We start from the raw sequence: 25,845 nt of genomic DNA, 5'->3' as shown, positions 1-25,845 counted from the left end.
AAGTACTCACAAGGGGAACAAGTTTCATATTAGTATGTTCTAAATGAAACAGCAAAAATGATCAATTGTTTACACCTTGACCCCGGAGTATGCATCTTTTTAATATTTTGTGAGATGAAATAGGAATTGCAGATAAAGCAGTATAATGGTTATCTCAAGGGGGAAAAAAAGTGCCATTGTATTGAGAACTGAACTGTCCACATTTTCATGAAATACAATGAGAAGCTATGGCTATTCAAACTTAGGTATTTGGCAGACATTTTTTCAAAATTGAACATTGAGAGGCAGGGCTCCCCACTCTTACAAAAACAGAGGAGGGGCAGAAGCTGTCCCAAGCAGTTGCTCTGGGAATTGCAGACCAGGGGAAGGCCGTGCATTGTCCAAGAGGGAGTGGAAGGCAGAGGTGAAGAGGGCAAAACGAAGACCATGACTTACTCACTCCCAGGGCAGGGAAGGGCGCCCATACCCCACCCTGAAGGTGAACAGCTTCAGTAACTGCGGCTGACTGCTGCCGACTGAGAAGGAGCAGAGGGTTTCCTCCCCGGGAAGAGGGAGGGTATGATAGAGGGCAGAGTGCGGTTTCTCTTCAGTGAGTTTAAACAGCGGGGCCCAGCTTTGAATCCTGGCTCTAACTGACCCAGAAACACCCCATGTCTCCTGTGGATGGGTTAGCAGAAGAGCGCCATCTTCTGGCAGGCTGGGAAAGTGAAAGTTAAAAAAAGGCTTTTTGGAGTCTCTCCTATCCCTAGAATCTGACCTGTGCCCCATTACTGGGTCCCTCACCTTGTTTTGAGAAATAAACAGGGCAATTTTAAAGATTTAGAATAAGTTGAAACAAAAATCAAAGAAAAGGGAAGCAGATGTGGCTCAAGCAGTTGGGTGCCCATCTACCACATGGGAGGTCCTGGGTTCAGTTCCCGCTGCCTCCTAACGATCTGCCACGATGGACTGGCGCAATAAGATGATGCAACCAAGAGACACAGCAAGGAATGGTGATGAAAGACACAACAGGAAGCGGAGGTGCCTCAAGTGATTAGGTGCCTCTCTCCCACATAGGAGGCCCTGGATTCAATTCCTAAAAACAAGAGCAGACACAGACAGGATGCAACAAACAGACACAGAGAGCAGACAGTGAGTGCAAACAATGATGGAGGGAGAATCAATAATCAAAAATAAATCTTTAAAAAGAAAAAAAGAGGAAGGAGAAATGAAATTGAGATACACAAGACAACATGGATGAACCTTGAGGCTATTACCTTGAGAGAAACAAACCAGACACAAAAGGACAAATACTGTATGATATCACGCATATGAACTAAGTATAATGAGCAAAGTCATAGAGTTCATTGCCAGAAGACTGATAAAGACAAGATAAAATGAGGATACAGAATGGACAGCAATGGCTTAATTTGTACAGAACTGGTAATGAGGTTGATTGTAAATGCTTGGAATTTTATAGAGGTGATGATTGCTCATTAGAGTGAATGTAATTAGCAGTGCCAATATGGGGATATGATTGTGATTGAAAAGGAAAGTTTAGGGTTGTGTATGTCACTAAAAGAAAAGCTAAAGGATTAAACATGGGACTGTATAGCATACTGAACCCATTTGCAGATGATGAGTGTGTTTGATAGCACAAATTTAAGAATGTTCTTCAATGAAGCAGAACAAGTGTACATTTATAAGATTTTAATAATGGGATGGTATCTGAGCTAAAATGCACCTAAAGCAAACTATGGGCTGTAGTGACTAGTAATATATTAAAATTTTTTCATCGATCGTGGAAAAAAAAAAGAGGATTATCTTAAGTGACAGAAATCAGATACAAAGTACTGCATATTGTTTGGCTCCATTTAGGCAAAATGTAAATATAAATAAATTTATAGAGTTGGAATTAGATTAGTGGATATGTATGAGAGGGGACAGATAGAGGGATTGAAAGGTAACTATTAAGGAGTTGAGGTTTTTTTCTTTTTGGAGTAATGAAAATGCTCTAATATTGATTGTGGTAATGAATGCACTACTCTGTGATTATACTAAAACCCAAAGGATATACACTTTGGATGGACTGTATGGTATATGAATATATTTCAATAAAACTGCTTTAAAAAATTGAACAAGGGAAGGCTTTCGCCTACCATATGGGAGGACCCAGGTTCGATCCCTGGGGCCTCCTGGTGAAAAAGAAAAAGCATGCCCACGTGGCAAGCCAGTGCCCGCATGGTGAGCCAAGTGCTCATGTGAGTGCCTACACAAGTGAGTCATGCAGCAACATGATGATGCAGCAAAAAGGAAAGACGAAGGGGAGAGTCAAGGCAAGGCACAACAGAAACCAGGAACTGAGGTGGCACAAGTGACAGGGAACCTCTCTCCACACCAGAGATCCCCAGGATCAAATCCCGGTGAGTCTTAGAGGAGAAAAACAAGAAGAGAAGACCAAAAAAAGAGAGAAATAGATACAGAAGATCATATAGTGAATGGACACGGACAGCAAAAAACAACAGGGCAGGGGGGAGGGGAAAAGATCATGAAAAATAAAATAGATAAAATAAAATTGATTAAAAAAACTGAACAGGGAAGCGATGTGGCTCAACTGATAGAGCATCCGCCTACCACATAGGAGGTCCAGGGTTCAAACCTAGGGCCTCCTGACCCGTGTAATGAGCTGGCTCATGCACAGTGCTGATGTGCACAAGGAGTGCTGTGTCATGCAAGAGTGTCCCCCACGTAGAGGAGCCCCACGCGCAAGGATTGTGCCCCATAAGGATAGCCGCCCTATGTGAAAAAAGCGCAGCCAGTCCAGGAGTGGGGCCGCACACACACAGAGCTGATGCAGTAAGATGACACAACAAAAAAGAGACACAGTTTCCCAGTGCCATGGGATAATGCAAGCAGATACAGAAGAGCACATAGCAAATGGACACAGAAAGCAGACAACGGGGGGGAAGGGGAGAGAAATAAATAAAATAAATCTTTAAAAAATTGAACAAAGTGAGACTGTCACTTCAGAGGAGAACAACTGGCAGTATTTGTGGCCAATGACAAAATATAAGCTTTCAAGCAAAAATTAGAAGTTTAGAAAACTTGCATCCATCATGATGGGATCAACAGCTTCCTAATACTTAGAGATTTTTCTTTAAAAAATCAGTGGTGACATTAACAAATGTGATTTTTAAAATATTGTGTAATGAAATGTGTCAACATTTTAAGAGCTGTATACCTTAGTAAACAATTATTTCCAAAAGACCAAGGCTTGATGTTATAAAATCATTTATGAGTCAAAGGTCCATCAAAGTGTGAGAAAGGCCAATGGGTTTTAATATAAGAATGAGAAAAGTTCATTAATATGGTTTCAGATTCCCTATGGCAACTAATCTATAAGAAAATACCACTTAACAAATTTTAAAGAATATTTACAATTACCTGAAAAGACTACTAAAGTGCTCTGCCCTTTTGAAACTGTATATGCGTGGGAGGCAAGATTTTCTTCATATACTTTAACCAAAATGGCATATTGCAACAGAGTGAATGCAGAAACAGATCTGAGAATCCAGCCAATTATATTTAGACATTAAAGAGGTTTGCAAAAATGCCATTCTTCTCACTGACATGTTTTCTGTTTTCTCTTATTTTGAAAAATGTAGCTCTTTTCATTTATAAATACATTATTTATACTAATACATAACTTTATCACTATTAAATTACTATTACTATTAAAATGAGTTAATAAACAATTTTTAAATTTCTCAGTTTTAGTTTCTAATACAATAATATAATTCACAAAAACGAGCATTCTATCTAAAACAAAAATTAATCATACTGATTAAAATACTTTAAAAATTCCACCTAGCTTTCAGAATAAAAACCCAAACACCTTGCCTAACATGGATTATCAAATGATTTAACAATATCTTCCAAAATTTAATACAATTTGAATCAGGAGTTCAACTTCCAGAAATATAATCCCTTATGCAGGAGTACATGGCTTTGTTCAAGGATGTTTACTACAGAATTACTGTAATAACAAAAATATAACTTTAATCAAAATGTCCAACAATAGAATCTGATTAAGTATATTATGGTAGTTTCAGAAAATAAAGTAGAATGCCCCTTTGGTAGGAAAAAAATAAAAATCTAATATTTTTATATACACATAGTAAATTTTCAGAAAGACATCCTTCAAACTGCTAATGAAAGCTAGTGCTAGGAATCAGATATATATTTTCTTCTATAAAATTATATTATATGAAATAATTTTATGATTTCTTTTTATAATTAGCATTTTAATATAGCAGAAATTATCTTTGTATGTAATATGAAATGGGGGTCTAATTGATTATTTCTAAACAAATAGCCAATTACCCCAAAACTTTTACTGAATGGCTTATCCTTTCACCATGAATTTAAAATAAAAATACTTTTATTGTATACTAAACTGTCATATATACTTGGTTCTAACTCAATAATTTATTCCATTCCACTGATTTTAGTGGATTCTAGTACAAGTGCCAGGCGAAATCACAACAGACTCTCAGTATTTTTGATATCTGGAAGAGCAAATTCCCTCTCATTTTTTTTCAAAAAATTTTTGGCTATTCTTGCCCAAGTAATTTTCTAAGAGAGCAGATGTGGCTCAAGCAGTTGAGTGTCTGCTTCCCATATGGGAGGTCCCTGGTTTGATCCCTGGTGCCTCAATCGCTTGAGCCACATCCACTTCCTGTATTCACTTCTGAGTAAATAGGCTGCAGCCCAATTAAGAGGGTGGACTGAGATGCTTCAGGACTCCAGTCCTCCACAGAAGCTTTGAACAACAAGGAAAAACTGGCAAAAACATCTTTCTCAATGCTCCAGAAAACAGTTAAAGGACTATAGTAACAGGGCAAGCTCTGAATCAGTGAAAGGTTATGTAAAAGCCCTGCTGGTCCCTCTCACACTGGCCCTAGTGCAGAGCCAGCGCACACTCCCGGTGCAGATTCCTGGTCCTGGTTCCAGAGCGAACATGTATTTCTGGCCCAGTCTGTCTGCTGGTGGCCTGACAGACTCACCATCCCCAAAACATCCTGCATGTAGAAGGCAGTTCACAGAGTGCACCTACAGAACACTGTGGGAGAGCAGAAAAGTGGCTGCCTAGAGCAACAAATTGCTGCCTGTACAACAGTGACATGCCCAGGACCATGAGGAAACTATTTCCCCGGGAAGAGGAGACATTCATAACTGTGTAAATAGGCGAATAGGGAGTCATCTTTACATACCCAAGACAAGATGCTTGCACAAAGGATCAGGGGAGCCCCTATACCTTTGCATGGAATTATTCTCTAAACTTACTGCACAAATAAGCTTGAAGTACAGCACTTGTACAGGTCAACCTATAAAGACTGGGAAAGGGGTATTCTCTTTTTTTCTTTTTCTTTCAGCTCCTGGCATTCCAGAAAGCTCTGCCAGAGCACTAGCTGGATACAATCTTTTTTTTTTTTTTTTTAAATATTTATTTATTTATTTATTTCCCCCCCCTCCCCTGGTTGTCTGTTCTTGGTGTCTATTTGCTGTGTCTTGTTTCTTTGTCCGCTTCTGTTGTCGTCAGCGGCACGGGAAGTATGGGTGGTGCCATTCCTGGGCAGGCTGCTCTTTCTTTTCACGCTGGGCGGCTTTCCTCACGGGCGCACTCCTTGCGAGTGGGGCTCCCCCACGCGGGGACACCCTTGCGTGGCACGGCACTCCTTGCGCGCATCAGCGCTGCGCATGGCCAGCTCCACACGGGTCAAGGAGGCCCGGGGTTTGAACCACGGACCTCCCATATGGTAGACGGACGCCCTAACCACTGGGCCAAAGTCCGTTTCCCATGGATACAATCTTAAGGAACAGATGCCTCAGTGACTAAATTCCAGTGATAACAGATTAAAATATCAAAATATGTAGGTTTTAACAAAACATTACAAAACATATGAAGAAATAGTGAGTAATGGCCCAGGCAAAGGAGAAAATTAAAGCATTAGAAATCATCAATGAGGAAGAGCAGACCTGAGACTCACTAGACAAAGATTTTGGGGGGGGGAAAAAAAAAAAGGTCCTAAATATAGTCAAAGAGCTAAAGGAAAATATGGACAAGGAACTAAAGCAAGTCAGGAAAACAACAGGGAAGTACAAAGAGAATATCAATAGAGAGTTGGAAATTATGAGAAGTTGACCAAACAGAGCTGAAGACCATTAACAAAATTTTAAAATACCTTAGAGCATTAACAGCAGATTAGAGGTGGCAGAAGAAAGAATCAATGAACTTGAAGATAGGACAATTGAAGTCATTCTGTCTGAGGAGCAGAAAGAGGAATGAAGTAATTTGAACAGAGCATGAGGAACATGTGCAACAACATCACGCATGCCAACATGTGCATTGGGGGAATCCAGAAGAAAGAGAGAGAAAGGGGCAGAGAGAATATTCAAAGAAATAATGGCTGAAAACTTCCCAAATTTGATGACAGGCATGAATATATACATCCAAGATATTAACAAACTCCAAACAGGAAAACCCCAATAGACCCACGCTGTGGAATATAATCATGAAACTGCCAAATGCCAAAGATGGAGAATTCTGAAAGCCACAAGACAGAAGCAATATGTCATGTACAAGGGAGCTTCAATAAGATTAAGTGCCAGTTTCTCACTAGAAATCGTTAGGCAAGAAGACAAGGAGATGATATATTTAAGGTATTGAAAGGAAAAATTTCCAACCAAAAACTATTTATCTAGCAAAACTGTTTTTCAAAAATGAGGGATTGGGGAATGGGTGTAAATCAGTGGGTGAGTGCCTACTTTGCATGTCCGAGGTCCCAGGTTCAATTCCCAATATCTCCTAAAAATAAGTAAATATAATAAATCAATAAATACTTTTTTTTAAAACGAGGGAGAGATTAAGATAGTCCCAGATGAACAGAAAGCTGAAGGAGTTTGTCACCACTAGACAGACCCTAAGAGAGATGCTAAAGAGAGTTCTGCAGGTTGAAAGGAAAAGACAACAGACAATAGATCAAAGCCCCATGAAGAATAAAGATCTCCAGTGTCGGTAACAACGTGAGTAAATATAAAGGCCAATACAAAAGACTTTTTCGTTTGTAACTTCACTTTTTACTTCCTAAAGACTCTAAAATGCAAATGTAGAAAATGTAATGATAAATCAGTGGTTCTGAACTCAAAATGTATGAACATGTAATCTGTGACATGAACTATATAAAGGTGATGGGATGGAGGAGTATAGGAGCATAGTTTGCATATACTATTGAAGTTAAGTTGGTATCAGAGCCAATGTGACTGTTATAGACTTAGGGTGTTAAATTTAAGCCCCCTGGTAATTACAAAGAAAATACTGGAGAATATGCAAGGTCATAGAAATTAGAATACAGATTGCCAGAAATGAGGGGCAGTGAGAATGGGGAGTTAAACCTTAATATGTATAGGTGTTCTATTTGGGGAGATGGAAATGTTTTAAGTTAATGGAAGGTGGTAAGGATACCAAAATATTGTGAAGGTGATTCATCCCACTGAATGGTATGCTTGGGTGTGAATGTGATAACAAAATTTATGTTGCATATATGTTTCCACAATTAAAAAAAAAAAAAGAAGGAATAACTACTAAAGAGGCTATGACAATGAAATGCAATACATGATTACATGATGCTGGATGGGATCTAACAAGAGAGGAGAAAAGCCTCAAAGGGATATTATTGGGGCATATAAAAAATTGGCATATAAAGTATAATGCTTTATATAAATGTTAAATTTCTTGAATTTGATAACTACACTTAAAGTGGTTGCATAAGTGAATGGAAATGTACACGGTAGTATACATGGTAGTATAAAGTGTTCAAGGTGCATGATACATACAAGCTACACTTGAAGTATTCAGAAAATGGGTTGATAAACAGGCACACAGGAAAGGCGACAAGCAGACAGGCAGGTAAACAGACAGATGAAGTCTGTAAAATGTTAAAATTGGTGGGTCTGGATATCTAAGGTGTAAGAATATGCACGGGGTTTGTATTATTTTTGTAACGTTCCATAAGTTTGAAAGTATTTCAAAATTAAAAACAAACACAACACCACGTAACCAGGATATTCCCAACAGCCAGAATGCACTGGGGAAATAGTTTGAAGACACTGCAAAAATCTCTATTAGCCAATCAGATGACACAAAAAAGGACATTAACTATCGCACATTTCCAAAGTAATTCTAAGCCAAATATACAATACCTCCTCAGGAACTCCAAGTCTTTTAGCTGGTATTTTCGCAACCATCGAATCAAATACTTTATTTGCCGCATCACCGTAGTTCTCAAAAGCAGTCTGGGAATAAACTACTCCCTATGTTTGAAATGAAAACAGAATCAAAATAAAGCAGATAAAATTAAAATTTTAATTCTGATGCTATGACTACAACCTATCAACCAACACCAAAACTTAAGGGGCTTAAGTTTAGCAGAAAAGTTAACATTACTAATATTAATTTTCCTCAATATTGTCAAAGATGTATAGTCAACCACTACTCAAAACTTGATTATCTGAATGCTCAGTTTGTGATCTTCCCTTTAATAACCAGCCAAGACCTGGAATTTTTTCATAAAAGCCCTGGTTCTTAAAGGGCAAAATTATGAGTAGATCAGAGAGGCACTTACTGGAAACAGGACAGGGAACCGGTTATCTTCTACTAGCCATCTCTGCTTTAGAACAGGAGACTGGGAAATGGCTATGTGAGTCTTAGAAAATACAGTATTTTCTTGGCTTTCATCAACAGTGAAATAACAAACAAAACATTTGAATTCAATATAAATAGACTGTTTAAGATTTAGTTATCTTTCACTAGCTCTCAAGAGCTTATAATAAAGCCACAAAAGCTACTCCAAGGTGTATGCACAGAATATTTTGTTTGTTATTGACTTAAACTACAACAGAGATTATGGGGAAGAGGGGAGAAGAAAGTGAGATGAGGAACATTGGGTAGTATTAATTACTCCAAATGATAGTGGGGAGCTAGGATGGCTTCCAATTAAATAGTCATAGCCTTTTATTTAAAAAGGATGAAATCTTCCAGAAGTATTAAGATTTAGACACTAAACCTAAAAAAAATCTCTGGAGAACAAACATAAATTAGTGTTGTACTTATGATACTAACATGCCATAAAAGGTGTTCATGAAATGCACTTTTGGAGTCTAGTATTCCCAGGTATCAACATTATGAATGGAACTATACTTCATTTATCTTATAAATATTTGAATGTAATATGGATAAAGTAATGCCAACTGTGGAGAAATGAAGGGATAAATCTCTAGGGCTTAAGAAGCCTGCAGTTTTGTTAGAGATGAGATTTCCCTCCAACTTCAAGTTAGTTCATACTTAGTTCCCACTGAGTAGCACAGATAATATAGAGAGAGATAATATATAGATAGATCTATAGATAATATCCATAGATATTGTAGAGTTTCAGATGGAGGGATGATTACTATCTTAGCAATGATCAGGAAACTTCACAGAGGAAGGGTAATTTGAGCTGAGTTTTGCAGGATTGAGAGATTTAATGTCTCTCTTGTAGTACATGGTCAATATGTAATAATTTACAGTTTATGTGTTATGCACGCCAGGAAAACATGTTTTTAAACTATGTATGTATGTGGAGCTCTGTACCCCAGAAAAACATGTTCTCAAACTTAATCATTGCCATTGTAAATAGGACCTTTGATGAGGTTACTTCAGTTAAGGTGTGGCCCAACTCAGTCAGAATGGGTCTTAATCCTATTACCTTCACAATCCAATTACCTTTACAGACAGAGGAAGCAGTAAAAAGTCGAAATTCAACAGAACCCAGAATAGAAGGGGGAGGCCAGGAAAGGTCACCATGTGCATTGCCATGTGACTGAAGTACCCAGGACCAAGGATTGCCAGCATCCAGCCCCAGAATGCCAGTTCTGATTTGGACTTCTCCTAGCCTTAAAATCATGAGCCACTGTTTAAGCCAACCTGTTGTAAGGTATTTGTTTTATCAATGAGCAAACTAAAACACCTTATTTCATGAAAATGATAGTTTTTGAAATTGAATATATTGTGACTTTTTTCTATCATTTACATTATGTTTCAGAGAAATTGTCTTTTGATTTCTAGTTGATCTTTCACTTTATCTTTCTGACTTTAAGTTTCTCTCTTTCCTGGTTAAGGATTAATGATATACAAAGAACTTCCAAAATAATCTGGGAAAATCCACTCTTTAAAGCAGTGGTTCTCAACCTTCATTATGCAATTACATTTCCTTAGAAGCTTTAAAAATTGCAAATGCCTGGATCCCACAGTTTGGGGTAAAGTTTGTATGTCACTAGTTTTAAATGTTTCACAGAGAATTCAAACATATTCTAAAACACAAGTAAGATTGAGAATCACTGGCTTAATTTAACTGTCTTGACAATCTGGATGTAAATCAAAGAACATTTCTGCAACACATATTAGACTTTCTTATTTTATGTATTTTGTAAAATCAAGCTTGTATAATACATATGCTTAGAACAAATAACTCTATCAAGAATATAAATGTAATTTTAAAAAGCACAGTTTTTCAACAGTAATCATATAAAATAGTTTACCTACAGGGGCAATGCAATTGATCCTTATTCCATTTTTGGCCCACTCCAAAGCTAAGGATTTGGTGAGGTTGTAAACGCCTTCTCTTGCTGCTCCACTATGACTTTAAAGATAAAATATAAACCTTACAGTCAGCTTGCTTTGAATATTTCTCTCATCACCATGTTATTTTAAACAAAAATGACTCGGTAGACTGCACAAGCACATTCTTATTATAAGTCTTTGTCTTGTTGAGTCTCTCCCTAAACAATGGGGGGAAAATAAATGGGTCCTTCACAATTATCTGATGGCCAAATTAAATCTCACATTGCTTAGGCCCATGTGAGGTCCCTCAAATCACCACGTGGATAAGACAAATATTTTTAAGAGCTTTTCAGTATGGAGGACAACAAACAAATTTTGAGAGTTGCAAGTGTGTGGTTATTTTAAAAATCAGTTCTGGGTAACAGGAGATAGGAAGTTCATATAGCAAGCTACAAATAATATCAACAGCATTTCTAGACACAACAAAATTTAAATAAATTTTAATACATTTCCAGATAGCAGGTTCAAAATATTTAGGTCAGCATCTGTATGGGGTCTCTTGCAGAAGGTACAGCAATACTATGGCTTAGAAAATTCTGATTAGAAGGTCCTCAACACCAAGAATAAGCTAATTTAATGTGGAAAAATTGAGTTACAAAATTAATTAGGAAAAGATATTTCCCTCCAAACACATTTGGAATCAGTGGGGAGAACACAGATTACTTAGAAATTTTTGTCGGATTTCCTTAAAATAAAACTGATGGTGATGAATTTTTTAGATTTTGTACATTTGAAAAAAAATGTCTCACCTCTGTTCTTTGTGTGTCTTTTTTTTTTTTTTCAAGGCGGTACCAGTGATTGAACCCAGGACCTTGTACATGGGAAGAAGGCATTCAACCACTGAGCTACATCTGCGATCCAATGAGAACTGGTTTATCATTTGTTTTGTTTTAAGGCGGTACCTCAAACGTTAGAAGCAGGCACTCAACTACTTAAGCTACATCTGCTTCCCTGACCTTTGTTTTTGAAAGATATTTCAATAGAGGAAAAAAAACTGGGTTGACAGGGTTGTTGTTTTATTGATACCTTAAAAGACATTGCTTCACTCTCTTCTAATTTTCATTGTATCCAATGAGAAATCTGCTTCTATATAGGAAGTGTTTTTCTTTTGGCTGCTTTTAAGATGTTCTCCTTATCAGTCTTTATAAAGAGTATGATACAATGTGACTTGATATGGTTTTCCTTTTATTTCTTTTATTTGGGGTTTGTTGAGCTTCCTTGGATCAGAGGTTTATAGTTTTCATTGAAAATAGAAAAACTTCAGCCATGATTTCTCTTTTTGTTGGTTTGTTTCCCCTTCCTCTTTCTCCTCTTCTTCAGGGATTTCAATTACACTTATAATTTTCTCACAGTTCACCTAGTCTCTGTTCATTTTAAGTTTTTTTTCTCTGTTTCATTTTGGATAGTTTCCATTGCTATGTCTCTAGGGTTCACTAATCTTTCCTTCTGATGTGTCTAATTTGCCATTAACGCTATCCAGTGAATCCAGTGTATTTTTCAGACCAGATATCATAGTTTTCACCTCTATAAATTTAATTTAGATTATTTTTTACACCTTCCACGTGTCCATTTTTTTTTATTATTATTTTTTAAAGATTTATTATTTATTTAATTCCCTCCCCCCTCCCCCGCTCCCCCGGTTGTCTGTTCTGTGTCTATTTGCTGCGTCTTGTTTCCTTGTCCACTTCTGTTATCGTCAGCGGCACAGGAAGTGTGGGCGGCACCATTCCTGGGCAGGCTGCACTTCCTTTTGCACTGGGCGGCTCTCCTTACGGGGCGCACTCCTTGCACATGGGGCTCCCCTACACGGGGGACACCCCTGCGTGGCAGGGCACTCCTTGCACACATCAGCACTGCGTGTGGGCCAGCTCCACACGGGTCAAGGAGGCCCGGGGTTTGAACCGTGGACCTCCCATGTGGTAGACGGATGCCCTAACTACTGGGCCAAGTCCCTTTCCCCCATATGTCCATTTAGCATATTCCTTCTTTTCTCTAGCTTTTTGGGGAAAAAAAACTTATTTCATTTATTTCTCCTACCCCTTGTTGTTTTGTGCTTGCTGTCTGCTCTCTATGTCTGTTTGTTGTATGTTCCTCTTTTTAGGAAGCATGAGGAACCGAACCCAGGACCTCCCATGTGGAAGGGAGGTATCCAATGGCTTGAGCCAGCTCTGCTCCTGCTTACTGTGTTTCTCATTGTGTTTCCTCATGGTTATTCTTTGTTGCATCATCTTGTTGCCTCAGCTCACCATGCCAGCCCATTGCATCAGCTGTCGTGCTTGTCTTCTTTAGGAGGCAACAGGAACTGAACCCAGGACCTCCCATGCTGTAGACAGGCACCCACCTGCTGGAGCCACAGCCGTTTCCCTCTCTAGCTTCTTCAATATAGAGAATACAGTCATAATAACTGTTTTAAGGTTCTTGTCTACTAATTTTATCATCTATGTCATTTCCCTCATTATCATGAGGTGCATTTTCCTACTTCTTTGCATACCTGGTAATTTTTTATTGGATACCAGACATAATGAATTTTCCCTTGTTGGATGCTGGGTATTTTTACATTCATATAAATATTCTTGAGCTTTGTTCTGAGATGTTGTTATGTCACTTGGAAAATAAGTGATCCTCTAATGCCTTGCCTTTAATCCCTGTTTAGTGGAACCAGGACTGCTTTTAGTCTAGGAATATTTTTCCTCACTACTGAGGCAAGACACATTTTAGGCTTTCTGGTCTGTTATTCAGTTATAAGTTGTTCTAGCTGGCCGTTGGGAATATGCACTATTCCAGGTCCTGTGCGTATGTTGGGACTTGTTCCCTCTAATCCTTTCAGGTGGTTCTTTCCTAAGGCTCAGGTTAGTTTAGTCACACATGCAATGATGAGTATTCAACTCAATACTGGAGGGGGACCCTCTGTAGAGCTCGAGGTTTCTCCTCATTAAAGCTCTCTCCTATCTGGTACTGTGTCCTGCAAACTTTAGTTCCCTTGGTTTCTTGGACCTCCCAGTTCTTTCTCTCCTCTCAGGGAGACTTCCAGTCTCTGCTTCAGTTCTCCTACACACTCCAGTCACAATCTGGAAACTCCTCCAGGCAATTAGTTGGGGTATTCATAGGGCTAACTTCATTTGTTTCCTGCTTTCCAGTGATCACTGTATTTCATTGCCTGATGCCCAATATCTTGAGTACCATTGTTTCATATCTTTTGTCCTGTTTTATAGTTGTTTCTGGTAAAAGGTCGAATTTTGTCCCTGTTACTCCATCTTGACCTGAAGCAGAAGTCTTAATACATATTGGTGCAATAAAAAGGAATATTGACTTCCAGTTTCTGGTCTAACTTGTAAAGAACTTACAAGTCACCATTCCAAAATCCTCACAAGGAAAAAGTAAAAACTGAAAATCAACAATTCTTTTTCAATCCACAAGAGAATGGAGGTTCCAGGGCCAACCATCAACCTGAAAACTGGAAAGACAGGCTGATACAGAGAATCACAGCTTCCTGGGAGCAGAAACCACCCCTAGAGCCTGTATCAAGCAGAAACACTTAAAGTATAATTGATGAATTGATGAAATCTGTGTGTTTCCCCTTGTGAGTGATTAAAACCTCCTGGGGGCCCAGTTTTCTAGGGGTCCTTTTGTTGGTATTAGTGTTGGTGTTGCTGTTGTTATATTATTATTTTTGTTGGCACTATTTGAGAAACACTCTTGCACTGGAGAGCTGATGAAAGACTAGAGTACTGACCTCTGGCAAATGCTAGGAATCTTTCGTTGCCACAGGAGTGAGCACACCTGAGAATGAAGGTGAGCCCAAGGAGAGCAAAACCAAAAGGAGGCAGATTCCTCACCACATCAGTGGTTCAGGATACATCAGCATCACCCGGAGGTCTTGCAAACATCACCCTTGCCCAGAGTTTCCGATGCTGGAGATTTGGAGTAGGGCCAGAGAATGTGCACTTGTAACAAGTTCCCAGGTGATGTTCTTGCTGCTGGTCCAGGGACCACACTTTGAGAACCACTGCCCTGGATTTTTACTTAAGCCTGCTTGACTTTTATTTTACTTTATTATGTTTTAAGGAGGTACCGGAGATTGAACCCAGGACAACATGCATAGGAAGCAGGCATTCAACCACTGAGCTACGTCCCTCCCACCAGTTTGAATTTTCATTCTATCCCACATAACTCAAAGAATCTTGAATAATACAGAAAGTGAATAGGGTAGTGGAATTTGCTTAGAGGAAGCACACTCTGTGTTAGTGTGGTTATTAGAAGTGTAACACATTAGAAACTTTTGGGAAAAAAACTTGTGAGTAATCTATTAGGAGTAACAGTTTAGATAGAGGTCCTGTCTAAAAATGAATAGGTACATTCATGCTACTCAAATCTAAAGTAGCACACGGTTAATTTCAAATCTCTACCTAAAAAAAATAAGCTGTCCCCAGACATTGACAGCCAGAGTAGACTAGTAACATCTGGATTAGGGTTGCCAGATAAAATACAGCTAAACTTAACATCTGGTTAAATTTGAATTGCAGACAAACAATGAATAATTTTTAGCGTAACTATGCCCCATGCAATATTTGGGACAGTCTTATCCTAAAAAATTATTTAAGCAGAGATCTATTTTTTTCTTCTTCTTGGTACACCTGGCAACCCTAACCTGAATGGGAATGTTTTAAAAGTACATTTTTTTAAAAGTTCCAATTAAAGAAAATGCTAAGTTTTGAGATAACTCATTAAAATGATTGGTGATCTTGATTTAAGGGATTTTCCCTACTCTACCTCTCCCCATCCACAGGGCGAAACCCAAGACTGAGTAAGAAATATAAAAATGCTTACGCAGCTCTTGGAAATCCATTCTTACAAACCATAGTAATATTGACAATAGCTCCTCCATTATCTTTCATCCAGGAGTTGTAAACTGTAGGATATAGACAAAGGGCAATCATATTAAATAGCGTACTGACCCTTCTCTGATCCCATTCTTACACATTACCCATCTGATATTTTTTAAAATGTACTTTAGGCAGCTGGTCACCGAGTTCCCATGTGAGGGTACATTTTCCTTGCTTCGCGAAGGCCATGGAGGACGCAGGGTCCTAACTTCCCAGGCCCCGGGTGCCTGTTCTTCTGTTGTCCTCATCAGTCTTCAGCTGCTCAGGAAGTCTGAAAGGGGCTGGGAACCTTTCTGGAACACGGGCCGCTCCCCGTGCATATGCTATCCTTCCCACCGCTCTGCTGCGCTACCCAGGGTCACGCTGGAGGAACAGGAAAATCTTCGAGTCCCAGCTGTTTCCAAGGCCACCACGTGGTCACCTGAAACGCTGGGGTTGAGTTCTCGGTGAGATTCTCCCTCCAAAGAGTGCAAGTGTTTTCCTCCGCCCCTTGGCTTTGGATTTGGCTATGTAAAATATTTCAGGCTATAGAATAGGTAGAAGTTTCAGTGTGCCAGACCAATCTAAGGCTAAGCCCCCGGACGCCTGGCATGTTTCCACTCATTATACTGCACTTCTGTCACTATCCTGAGAAAAATCTGTCTTGACTAGCTGCCACTCTATCCCCTTGCCTTCTCCTACCCAGGGCAACCATTATCTGAAACCCCATGTTTATCTCCTACTTACATCTATACTCCTGAACACTATATTATTTATTTTTGGTTTGGAAAAAATGTATAAAAAGGTATCATTGTACTTGTAATCTTTGGGTATATCATTTTTTCACTTAATGTTATATTGCTGAATCATCCACAGTATTGTATATTGACGTAATTCATTCACTTCGACTGCCAAATATTTCATTATGTAAATATAGTTGTTTCACTAAAAAATTTCTGGGAAACGGACTTGGCCCAGTGGTTGGGGCGTCCGTCTACCACATGGGAGGTCCACGGTTCAAACCCTGGGCCTCCTTGACTGGTGTGGAGTTGGCCCATGCGCAGTCATGATGCGTGAAGGGAGTGCCCTGCCATGCAGGGGTGTCCCCCGCATAGGGGAGCCCCACGCGCAAGGAGTGCGCCCGTAAGGAGAGCCGCCCAGCGCGAAAGGAAGTGCAGCCTGCCCAGGAATGGCGCCGCCCACACTTCCTGTGCCACTGATGACAACAGAAGCGGACAAAGAAACAAGATGCAGCAAATAGACACAGAGAACAGACAACCGGGGGAGGGGGGTAATTAAATAAATAAATAAATCTTTTTAAAAAAATAAAAATAAAAAAATAAACAATTTCTTTTACATTTTTTAATAAAAAGATGTATTGAGATATAACTTACACGTTATAAAATTCAACTGCTGTAAGTATACAATAAGTATTCTTAATAAATATACAGAGTTGTGCAACGCTTACCACGATCCAGTTTAAAGCATTTCCATCACCTCCAAAAGTTCCCTTCAGCCCATCTGTAGCCCACCCATAGAATCAGGAAAACACTCATCTACTTTCTGTTTCTAGAAATTGACCTTTTCTGGACATTTTGTATAAATGGAATCATACAAATATGTGCTCTCTTCCTCCTGGTTTTTTCACTTACCATGATGTTCTCATGGTTCATCCATGTTGTAACATGTAGCAAGTTTCTTTTTATTGCTGAATAGTATTGCACTGTATAGATATGCACTATTTTGTTTTTCCCTTCACCAGCTGATGAACATTTGGATTGCTTCTACTTTTTGGCTATTAGGAATAATGCCACATACAATTCTATGTCTGGATATGTTTTTATTTCTCATGGGTAAATGCTCAGGAATGGAAATGTAGAGTCACATGGTAAGTCTGATGTTTAACTTTTTAAGAAACTGCCAAACTGTTTTCCAAAGTGGCTATACTATCTTCCATTCCTACCAGTAATGTATAAAAGTCCCAGTTTCTCCATACCACTGCTGTACCTCTGACTATGAGTATTCTAGTGGTGTGGAAATGATGGATGTACGATGACCAAATACCTAAAAGTAACTTGTTTCTCTCCCTCTTGCTAGGATACAAAGGAATGAATTATATGTAAATTAGAAGGTAATGAGATGCAATCCTCTCTCGGTGCCAAATTCCACTTTTGGTGGTCAAGAACATCCTATTGCAGCAATGAAGTATGAAACCAGCTTCAACCGGTTGGCTGGACCTGCGAAGAAGAAGCCCCTTGCTGTCTGCACTTCAACTTGCTTAATTAATAATAGTAAAATTCCCACCCAGGGGTGGATTATCCACCCCTTTTTTTTGATCAGGCAATGTACGTGCAAGCGTGATTTCCTGAACACACTAATCATATAATTATATAACCAGCTGTGTGTGTTCATCCACATGCATAAAAGCTAATGTATAATAATCAAAGCAAATGCTAAGTAGCAACTTATGTATTTAAGCAAGAGTAAAACTGCAGCACAGGGTCAGGTTTGAGTCGCTTTAGACCGACATTGGCTCCTGTCTGCAGACATAATAAATGTAAGTTCTGCCTAACCCTTGTGTTAAAAGGTTTTTTTTCTCTCTGTAGCCCTGGTTATCCCCAAAGGCCCAGCTTTGGGGCTAAAAGAAAGAGCTGCTATATGGTACACTGTGGGAACACAGGCTCAGACACAACAGAAATTTTCAGCAAATGACTGTCTTATTACTTCCATAGCATAAAGTGTCCAAAAGAGCAGGAGTAGAGTTCCTATTGCGGCCAGTCTCCCAGGGAGGCCAACTGCTCGGGTCAGGGTCGGTGGGTGGCAGCTCTGCACATCCCACTTTGTGTTGGAGACGAGACATAAGTTTATGCTAGGGTATTTATCTACCCCATGTGAGGGGGTCCCACCACTGAGAATTTCCTGCCCCGTTAAGCATCCAGGCCTGCTTGCTCCCAGTTTCTGGATTTAAGGTCTGGTCAGGCTTTTTCATTACACCTAACATCACCCCAGGTTGTGGAGTGGAAACAGACTGAAACATCCTGGTACAACAGAAGAGGTGGGGGATAGGAGGGGAGGGCTGGCAGATGACTGCTGAGTATGGGTCTGTGACTTACCCAGCACATAGTGGTGAATTGGTATCTCGTTGGGATTTTGATTTGTATTTTCCTAATGACTATTGACGTTCAACATCTTCTCATGTGCTTACTGGCCACTTGAATAACTTCTTTGGTGAATAGGCTATTCAAATCTTTTGCCTGTTTTTTAATTGGGTTGTTTACATTTTATATGGAATTGTAAAAAAAAAAGAAACTTAAGCAAAAATGAGAATGCCTTCCCATTATTATTATTATTATTAGCAGTAGTAGTAGTAGTAGTAGTAGTAGTAGTAGTAGTAGTTAAGGAGGTGCTAGGGGTTGAATTCGGGACCTCCTACGTGGGAAGCAGGCACTCCATCACTGAGCTACATCCGCTCCCCTTCCCATTATTATTTAAATGCTTTTCACTAAGTTCTTCCCAATTTATAATACATGACAGAGAACAGATAATAAAACCACTAGAAAAGAAGATATTAAAATATATATATATTTTAAATCTAACATCGCAATTCCAATCTAATTACCCAAGGACTTTTGAAGAAGAAACTTGAATATAAAGTTCATCTGAAGAATAAATGATTATGAATAGCCTAGGAAATGAAAAAGAGTAAAGGACTATTTATCATAACAAGTATTAAAATATTCATCAAACCATGAGATACTAGCAAAAAAAAGGAGAATGCCAATTTTCTTAAACCACCCTTCACAGACTTCTTGCTTCTGGTTAAACACCACCCAACATTTTATAACTCTGTAATCATATTTGTGTCTCATCAATCATACTTTTCCAGGGCTCAGATGGGCATATTTCTTCAAGACACTGAGATAATCATGAAAGAGACCATACAGTCACCAAAAGCAAATGAAGAAGAATGAAAAAGGCATGTATTAGAAGAAAATTTCCTAGCAACTACCAACATGAGAGATCACAGCAACTGCAAAATCAAATGATTTGGAGAAAACTAGAATGCTGGAGTTTTTTAATGTGAAAATTAAAGAACAAATCTCATATATCCAAATGGATTGGGAGTTCTTTTACAAAGTTTGAAAGTTGTGATGCTTAATGGGTTTTGAGGCAGCATGATATAATGGATAGTAGACAAGGATTTAGAAGATGGGTCTCTGTCATCTTGGGCGAGGTAGCCTGATCTGATCCTCAGTGGTCCAATATAATCTATATTATATCACGGTATTACCAGCAGTTTATGTAAATTTCACAGAAACTTATATATAAGAGCGGTCATCACCTTGGGCCCTGAGACGAAATCCACATGTCAAGAATAGTAGGGCAATAAGAATCCTCAGTCCGTATTGTTTATAAAACAACCATACTATCCACAGACTACCTTCCTCAAATTTTTATGTGAGAGAGAAATAAATTTCTATCTTATGTAAGTTTTCATTTTTAAATCAGAGCTTTATGCTGCTAGTTAGATAATCATGAAATCTGGGAAAATTTGTAAAACCTTTGACAGATACTAAGAATTAAAGCCTAATCCATGTTGGAGTGAGCCTCATTCATGTTTGGATCAGTTATACTTGTTTTACAACTTATCATTAAAAAATGCCTTGAGGGCAGTGGCTGTGGTTCAAGCAGTTAAGTGCCTGCTTCCCAAAGGTTCCCAGTGCTTCCTGAAAACAAACAAAACAAAAAACAAAAAAACAAACAACAAGCAAAAAAAAAACCAACTTAGGGTAGTAGATGTGGCTCAGCTGAGCACCGGCTTCCCACATACAAGGTCTTGGGTTCAAGCCCCAGTCCTGGTACCTCAGAAAACAAACAAACAAAATTACTAAAAAAAAAAAAAAAAATGCCTTGGAGAGATTATAAGGAATCCTAAGTTAATCAACTTCAGGATTTTACTGTTACCACCTATGAAATGTAACCTTTAATCCAAAGACTATACATATGAGCTAGTTAGTTGTTAGAAAGTCTGGGTACTCTGTCTCTGGTATTCTCCTTGAAGACATGACTGAATTGACAAATCAGTCATTAAAACAAATTAACAGATTGTTTTTAAAAACAAAGTAACTGTGAGAGGTTTCTCTAATTTTAAAAACAACTTTGTAGTTTAATCCTTGTATAGATCCTTAATAATTTTCTCATGAAAAATTCCTAGAAATAAAACCACAAGATCAAAGAATATTCCCAATTTTATGAACATTATCAAATTACTATACAGAAATGAGCCGGTTTATACTCCTATAGGCTGTGTATGACAATCAGGGCAGTGAGTACTGATGACAGGAGGCTTCTCAGTCCTTAACAATTTCTCTTTCAGGGCTCTCTATGATCTCTAAATAAAGATATTTTGATTTTGTGTCATTGATCACACTTGCCTGCTTTGCACATGTAGAAGGTACCCGTCAAGTTGGTTTCAATCACAGCATTCCATCCTTTTGAAGTGATGAGTGCAGCAGGACTCAGGAACTGGCCTCCTCCATTGTTTACCAAGAAATCGATCTTACCATGAAGATCTAAGGTAGATTTGATCAAATTATTCACCTAAAGAAAAACATTAAAAGTAAACTCGTTAATAACCTAACTTGCTATTTGGACAGAGTGCATGCTCTAGGGGAAATAGCAATCTCACACAATCCGCAGAAACTCTGTGTACCACAACCAATGGGCATGAAGTCAGCAGAGAATAAACCTGAGAAATCCTATCCCAGTGAATAACTTAACAGTATCTAATACCCAAGGTCACAAAACTAATTCTAGGGAAGCGGATGTGGCTCTAGCAATTAAGTTTCCGCCTACAACATGGAGGTCCTGGGTTCAGTTTCTGGTGTCTCCTATAAGAAGACCAGCACACAACAAACAGACACAGCAAGTGTAAACAGCAAGGGGGTGGGGAGAAATAAATAAAATAAATCTTTAAAAAAAAAAACACAAAAAACAAATAAATCTGTAATTGTTTGATAAGATCTATCAAAGGGCCTGGATCCAACCATTAAATGGGTAGGCCTCATTTATTTTAATTTTTAAACTACTAGCTCAGTATAATACATAGTGATGAAGTCAGGTTAAAGTCAACATTAAGAAATAACAGGGCTTTGAAAAGGCACAAAAGGTAGGCACTAGCCGAAACCACATCCTTCCTTAGCTTCCCTATCCAGCTTCTCTTCCTTCCCTTCTCCTGAAGTCAGTATCTCAATAAATCTTTTTTTTTTTAAGATTTATTATTTATTTATTTATTTACTTATATCCCCTCCGTAGCTTGTTTGCTGTCTGCTGTTTCCATTCGCTGCATGTTCTTCTGTGTCTGTTTGTCTCCCCTTTGTTGCATCATCTTGCTGCACCAGCTCTCTGCAGGCACAGGCCAGCTTGCCTTCACGAGGAGGCCCTGGGACGCAAACCCAGGACCTCCCATATGGTAGATGGGAGCCCAATCGATTGAGCCACAGCCACTTCCCTCCATCTTTTGTATAAGCGTTTCCTTCTTTTGGTGAACCTCACCTAAGACAGCTAGTATAGGAGAATGCAGTCTTTTTAGAAATCATTACTGTAAATTAAACTGAATGAATGAATGATGCACCTATATGTGCATTACCTCCTCTTCTTTACGGATGTTGCATTTCATCGGAGTAACTTGAACCTGGCTGCTGGAAGGTAGGCTGGCCCTCAATTCATCTGCGGCAGATTCTAATCGATCAAGTTTACGGGATGCAATGACTACGTTACATCCTGAGGGGAAAACAAAGAACAAATAAAGAGATTTTTAGTAGTCGTCCAAATTCCAAGAACATTTAGAAAATATTTCCTATGTTCCTTTAAAAAAGATTACGACTCCTGCTTCTGCATAAGATGGAGGTGCTGGAACTGGATTTACCTTCCAACACTGAAACAATTAAAAATTGGATGAAATACATGAAACAATGGTTTTCTGGCAGCAGCCATCAGGTAGGACAGTGGTCTCTGAGCAAGTGGAATCAAACAATGTGAGTCCTATAGTGGCCCCCAGATGGCAGCCTGGAGCAACGTTCCAGGCTGCAGCAGACAGAGAAGACATGCCCTGTCAGAGACCTGCAGCCGTCCTGGGTAGAACAGACAAAACTGGGAGTCTAGAGGCCCAGGCAGCTAGATAACACAGGGGAAACACAGAGAGAGAAAAGATACACAGAGGGTCCAATCCTCACCTGAGTATTGTTCAGTACATATAAGTAAGGAAATTACCCAAGGCTGGGCAAAGAACCACCCAAAATGAGCAAAGGGAACAAACTGTGGCATTCACTCAGCATTGGGACTAGTTGGCATTTCCACCAGGAAAAACCTTTCACCCAGCATAGTGGGAGGAGTGCTAAGAAGGGTATGGCCTCCGTAGTAAGTCAAAATTAGCTCTAGATTAAAGGCTGCACAGGTCAACACCCAACATCTTCAGAGCAACCCTCTTTTAAACGATCAAATTGTTTCCAAGCAACTGAATTGCCTCCCAGAACAAAACTCAAAAATATTTTGAAGAATATAAAATACACAGCATCCAACAAGGTAAAATTCAAATCCAACAAAAAATGACCAGTCATTAAAGGAGAAGGAAAATACAACCCATGATGAGGACAAAGGACAATTAATAGAAACCGACCCAAAAATGACACTGATGATATAATTACATAAACTTGTGATAAAGAGACACTCTTAAATGTTTCCAGAAAAAAAATGCAGTAAGGATAGAACAGAAAAGATAAGTGTGGTAAGGATAGCAGCAGATTCTTTTCCAAAACAAGGCAGTGGAACAACTTCTTTAAAGTACTAAAAAACGAAAAACTGTGAATCTAGACATTTTAACCTAGTGAAAATATATTTTAAAAATTATGGTGAGGGAAACAGATATGGCTCAACCTATTAGGCTCCTGTCTACCATATAGGAAGTCCAGGGTTCGATGCCCAGGGCCTCCTGGTGAGGGCAAGCTGGCCCACATTGTGGGAAACAAAGGCATGTTGTTTCCATAATAGCAAGTTACTTCCTTGACCACGGGGTCATGCTGTCCCCAGAGGTATATGTGCAGGTCATGAATCTCTCAGGAAGATGTAACATTCTGGCGGAACCAGGATTTGCTAGTACAGAACGACCTGGGCAATAAGATTAATGAGTATATTTGTTTCAATAACATAATAGAACATTGTGAGCTTTGGTTACTATCTAATCCACTGCATTATTAAGAATGATATAATGGTAATAGTTATCTAAAATAGTTCCTGCTTCTCACGATCGGTTGGGGTATATAAAGAAGACCCTGAGACCAATAAATATGTCTGATGAGCTTGAGGCTTCAATGCTCTCAGATCCCCTTATCCCAATCTCTCTTTGTCTTTCATTCCCGATACCCTTCTGGTCCGTGACTCCAACATCCGGCACCTAACATGGGGCCTGAAGCAATGACTGCAACAGAAATTCTTCCATGGCAGTGTTGGGAACGCGGAAACTGAAAACCTTCCTGAAAGGTTGAGGTGTCCAGCAAAAGGTGACTCGAGTCTGACAATACAGTGGTAAGAATCTTAATTAATTTTGTTTTCCACTAGCATCAGGGTATGGGTAATCAACCAGGATGTCTGGAAGAATATTCACAGGTACTAAAAACTCTTTTAAATACTGTCGGAGTCTCAGTAAAAACTGCTGGTTTACTTGAACTTTTTGCTCTAGTACAAAAACACTGTTACTGGTTTCAGCCACAAGAAAAGAATCTTTTAAATCTTAAACAGTGGAAACAGGTAATGAAGGCGCTAAGTAGAGCATACCAAAAAGGAGAAACTATACCACTGTCAGTGAGGGCTTTAGGGCAACAGATTGCAGTAGCCTTAGATCCGCTGCAGTCTGAAGCAGAGGAGGAAGAAATTACCATTTTTTCTAGAGAACCTCATGACACAGGCCATCAGAGTGAGGACAGGGAGGAAATAGAGGACAAGGATGAGGATGAGCCTCCCGATGAGAAGGAAACGAATCTCTTCCTGCCTAAGCAGATGTCTAAATTGAATATTTCTAAAGCTAGCATTTACCCTAATTTGTGTAATGTTGCTCCTACGGCTCCACCGGTCACTATGCCTACAGCACCAGGAATATTTACTGATGCTATTGATACCCGACCATATACTCAAGGTATATTTGTACCTAATCCAGTTCCTACAACTCCTTTAATGCATTGTTTGCTGCAGGGATCCTGACAGGGGGATCCCGAAGCCATGCAGTTGTTGACAGCTTTTCCGGTAACTATTCAGCAGATTCCCCCAGATGCTAATAATCCTCAAGGAGGAGCTGATTTCCGACATGAACCTTGGCCATTCAAAATTTTAAAGGAGCTTAAACAAGCTTGTGCACAATCTGGGACTAACAGTCCTTATACTTTTGGACTGGTACAGGGAATGGCTCAAGCGGATCGACTTATCCCTTGGGATTGGGATATGCTGGCTAGAACTGTTTTGAATCCGGCTGAGTTTTTGCATTTTAAAACCTGGGGGACAGATGAAACCAATATGATTGTGCAGCGTAATGCTGTGCAAAATCCTCCTCTTCTTATTTCTGCTGAGCAATTATTAGGTACTGGTGCCTGGTCTGGTATTCAAAGGCAGCTTCAATATGATGATCAGGTACACAATTCATGCTTGGCGGCCTGGAAAAGAATTTGTGCGCCAGGTAAACCTATGGAATCTTTTGCTAAATTAATTCAAGGAGTTAATGAACCATATGTGGAATTTGTAGCTCGGTTAACTGATATTTTGATGAAAACAAGTGAGGTTCCAGAAGCAAGGGAGTTAATTTTATTAACGCTTGCGTTTGATCAAGCAAACAGTGAATGTAAAAAAGCAATTCGACCTGTAAATGCAGCAGGAGGATCCCTTCAAGATTCTATTAAAGCCTGTCAGGATATTGGCTCAACAACCCGCCAGATAGCGGCCTTGGCGGCAGCCTTTAAAGGTAATATGAAGGAAGGGAAAAAGAAAGGAAATTGTTTCAAATGCGGGAAACCTGGTCATTCTCAGAAAGAATGTCGATCTTACCTGGCTCGTTCCTCTCAAGGTAGAGGACAACAAAATCCCTCTAAAATATGTCTTGTGTGTAAGAAAGGTTATCATTGGGCTAATGAGTGTAAATCTAAATTTCATAAAAATGGAACTCCAGTCGGGTCGGGAAACCGCTGTGCGGCCCTACCTCAGGGCCATCAGAAAAACAACATGGGCCTGGCCAAACAATAC

General features: G+C 39.2%; 1 protein-coding gene across 1 annotated transcript in view; it reads right to left on the bottom strand.

The window, feature by feature from the left end:
• PECR (peroxisomal trans-2-enoyl-CoA reductase) overlaps positions 1-25,845 on the bottom strand; it is a 54,165-nt gene that overhangs the window by 8,723 nt on the left and 19,597 nt on the right. The window contains exons 3-7 of the mRNA XM_058300162.2: positions 22,211-22,344; positions 20,997-21,162; positions 15,527-15,608; positions 10,622-10,718; positions 8,242-8,352 (exon numbers count right to left, since the gene is read on the bottom strand). Of these exons, the coding sequence (XP_058156145.1) occupies positions 8,242-8,352; positions 10,622-10,718; positions 15,527-15,608; positions 20,997-21,162; positions 22,211-22,344 (590 nt within the window). The remainder of the gene's footprint in view (positions 1-8,241; positions 8,353-10,621; positions 10,719-15,526; positions 15,609-20,996; positions 21,163-22,210; positions 22,345-25,845) is intronic.

Source organism: Dasypus novemcinctus, chromosome 7, assembly GCF_030445035.2.
Source record: "Dasypus novemcinctus isolate mDasNov1 chromosome 7, mDasNov1.1.hap2, whole genome shotgun sequence".
NCBI lineage: Eukaryota > Metazoa > Chordata > Mammalia > Cingulata > Dasypodidae > Dasypus > Dasypus novemcinctus.
This window is presented reverse-complemented; position numbering and strand designations above follow the sequence as displayed.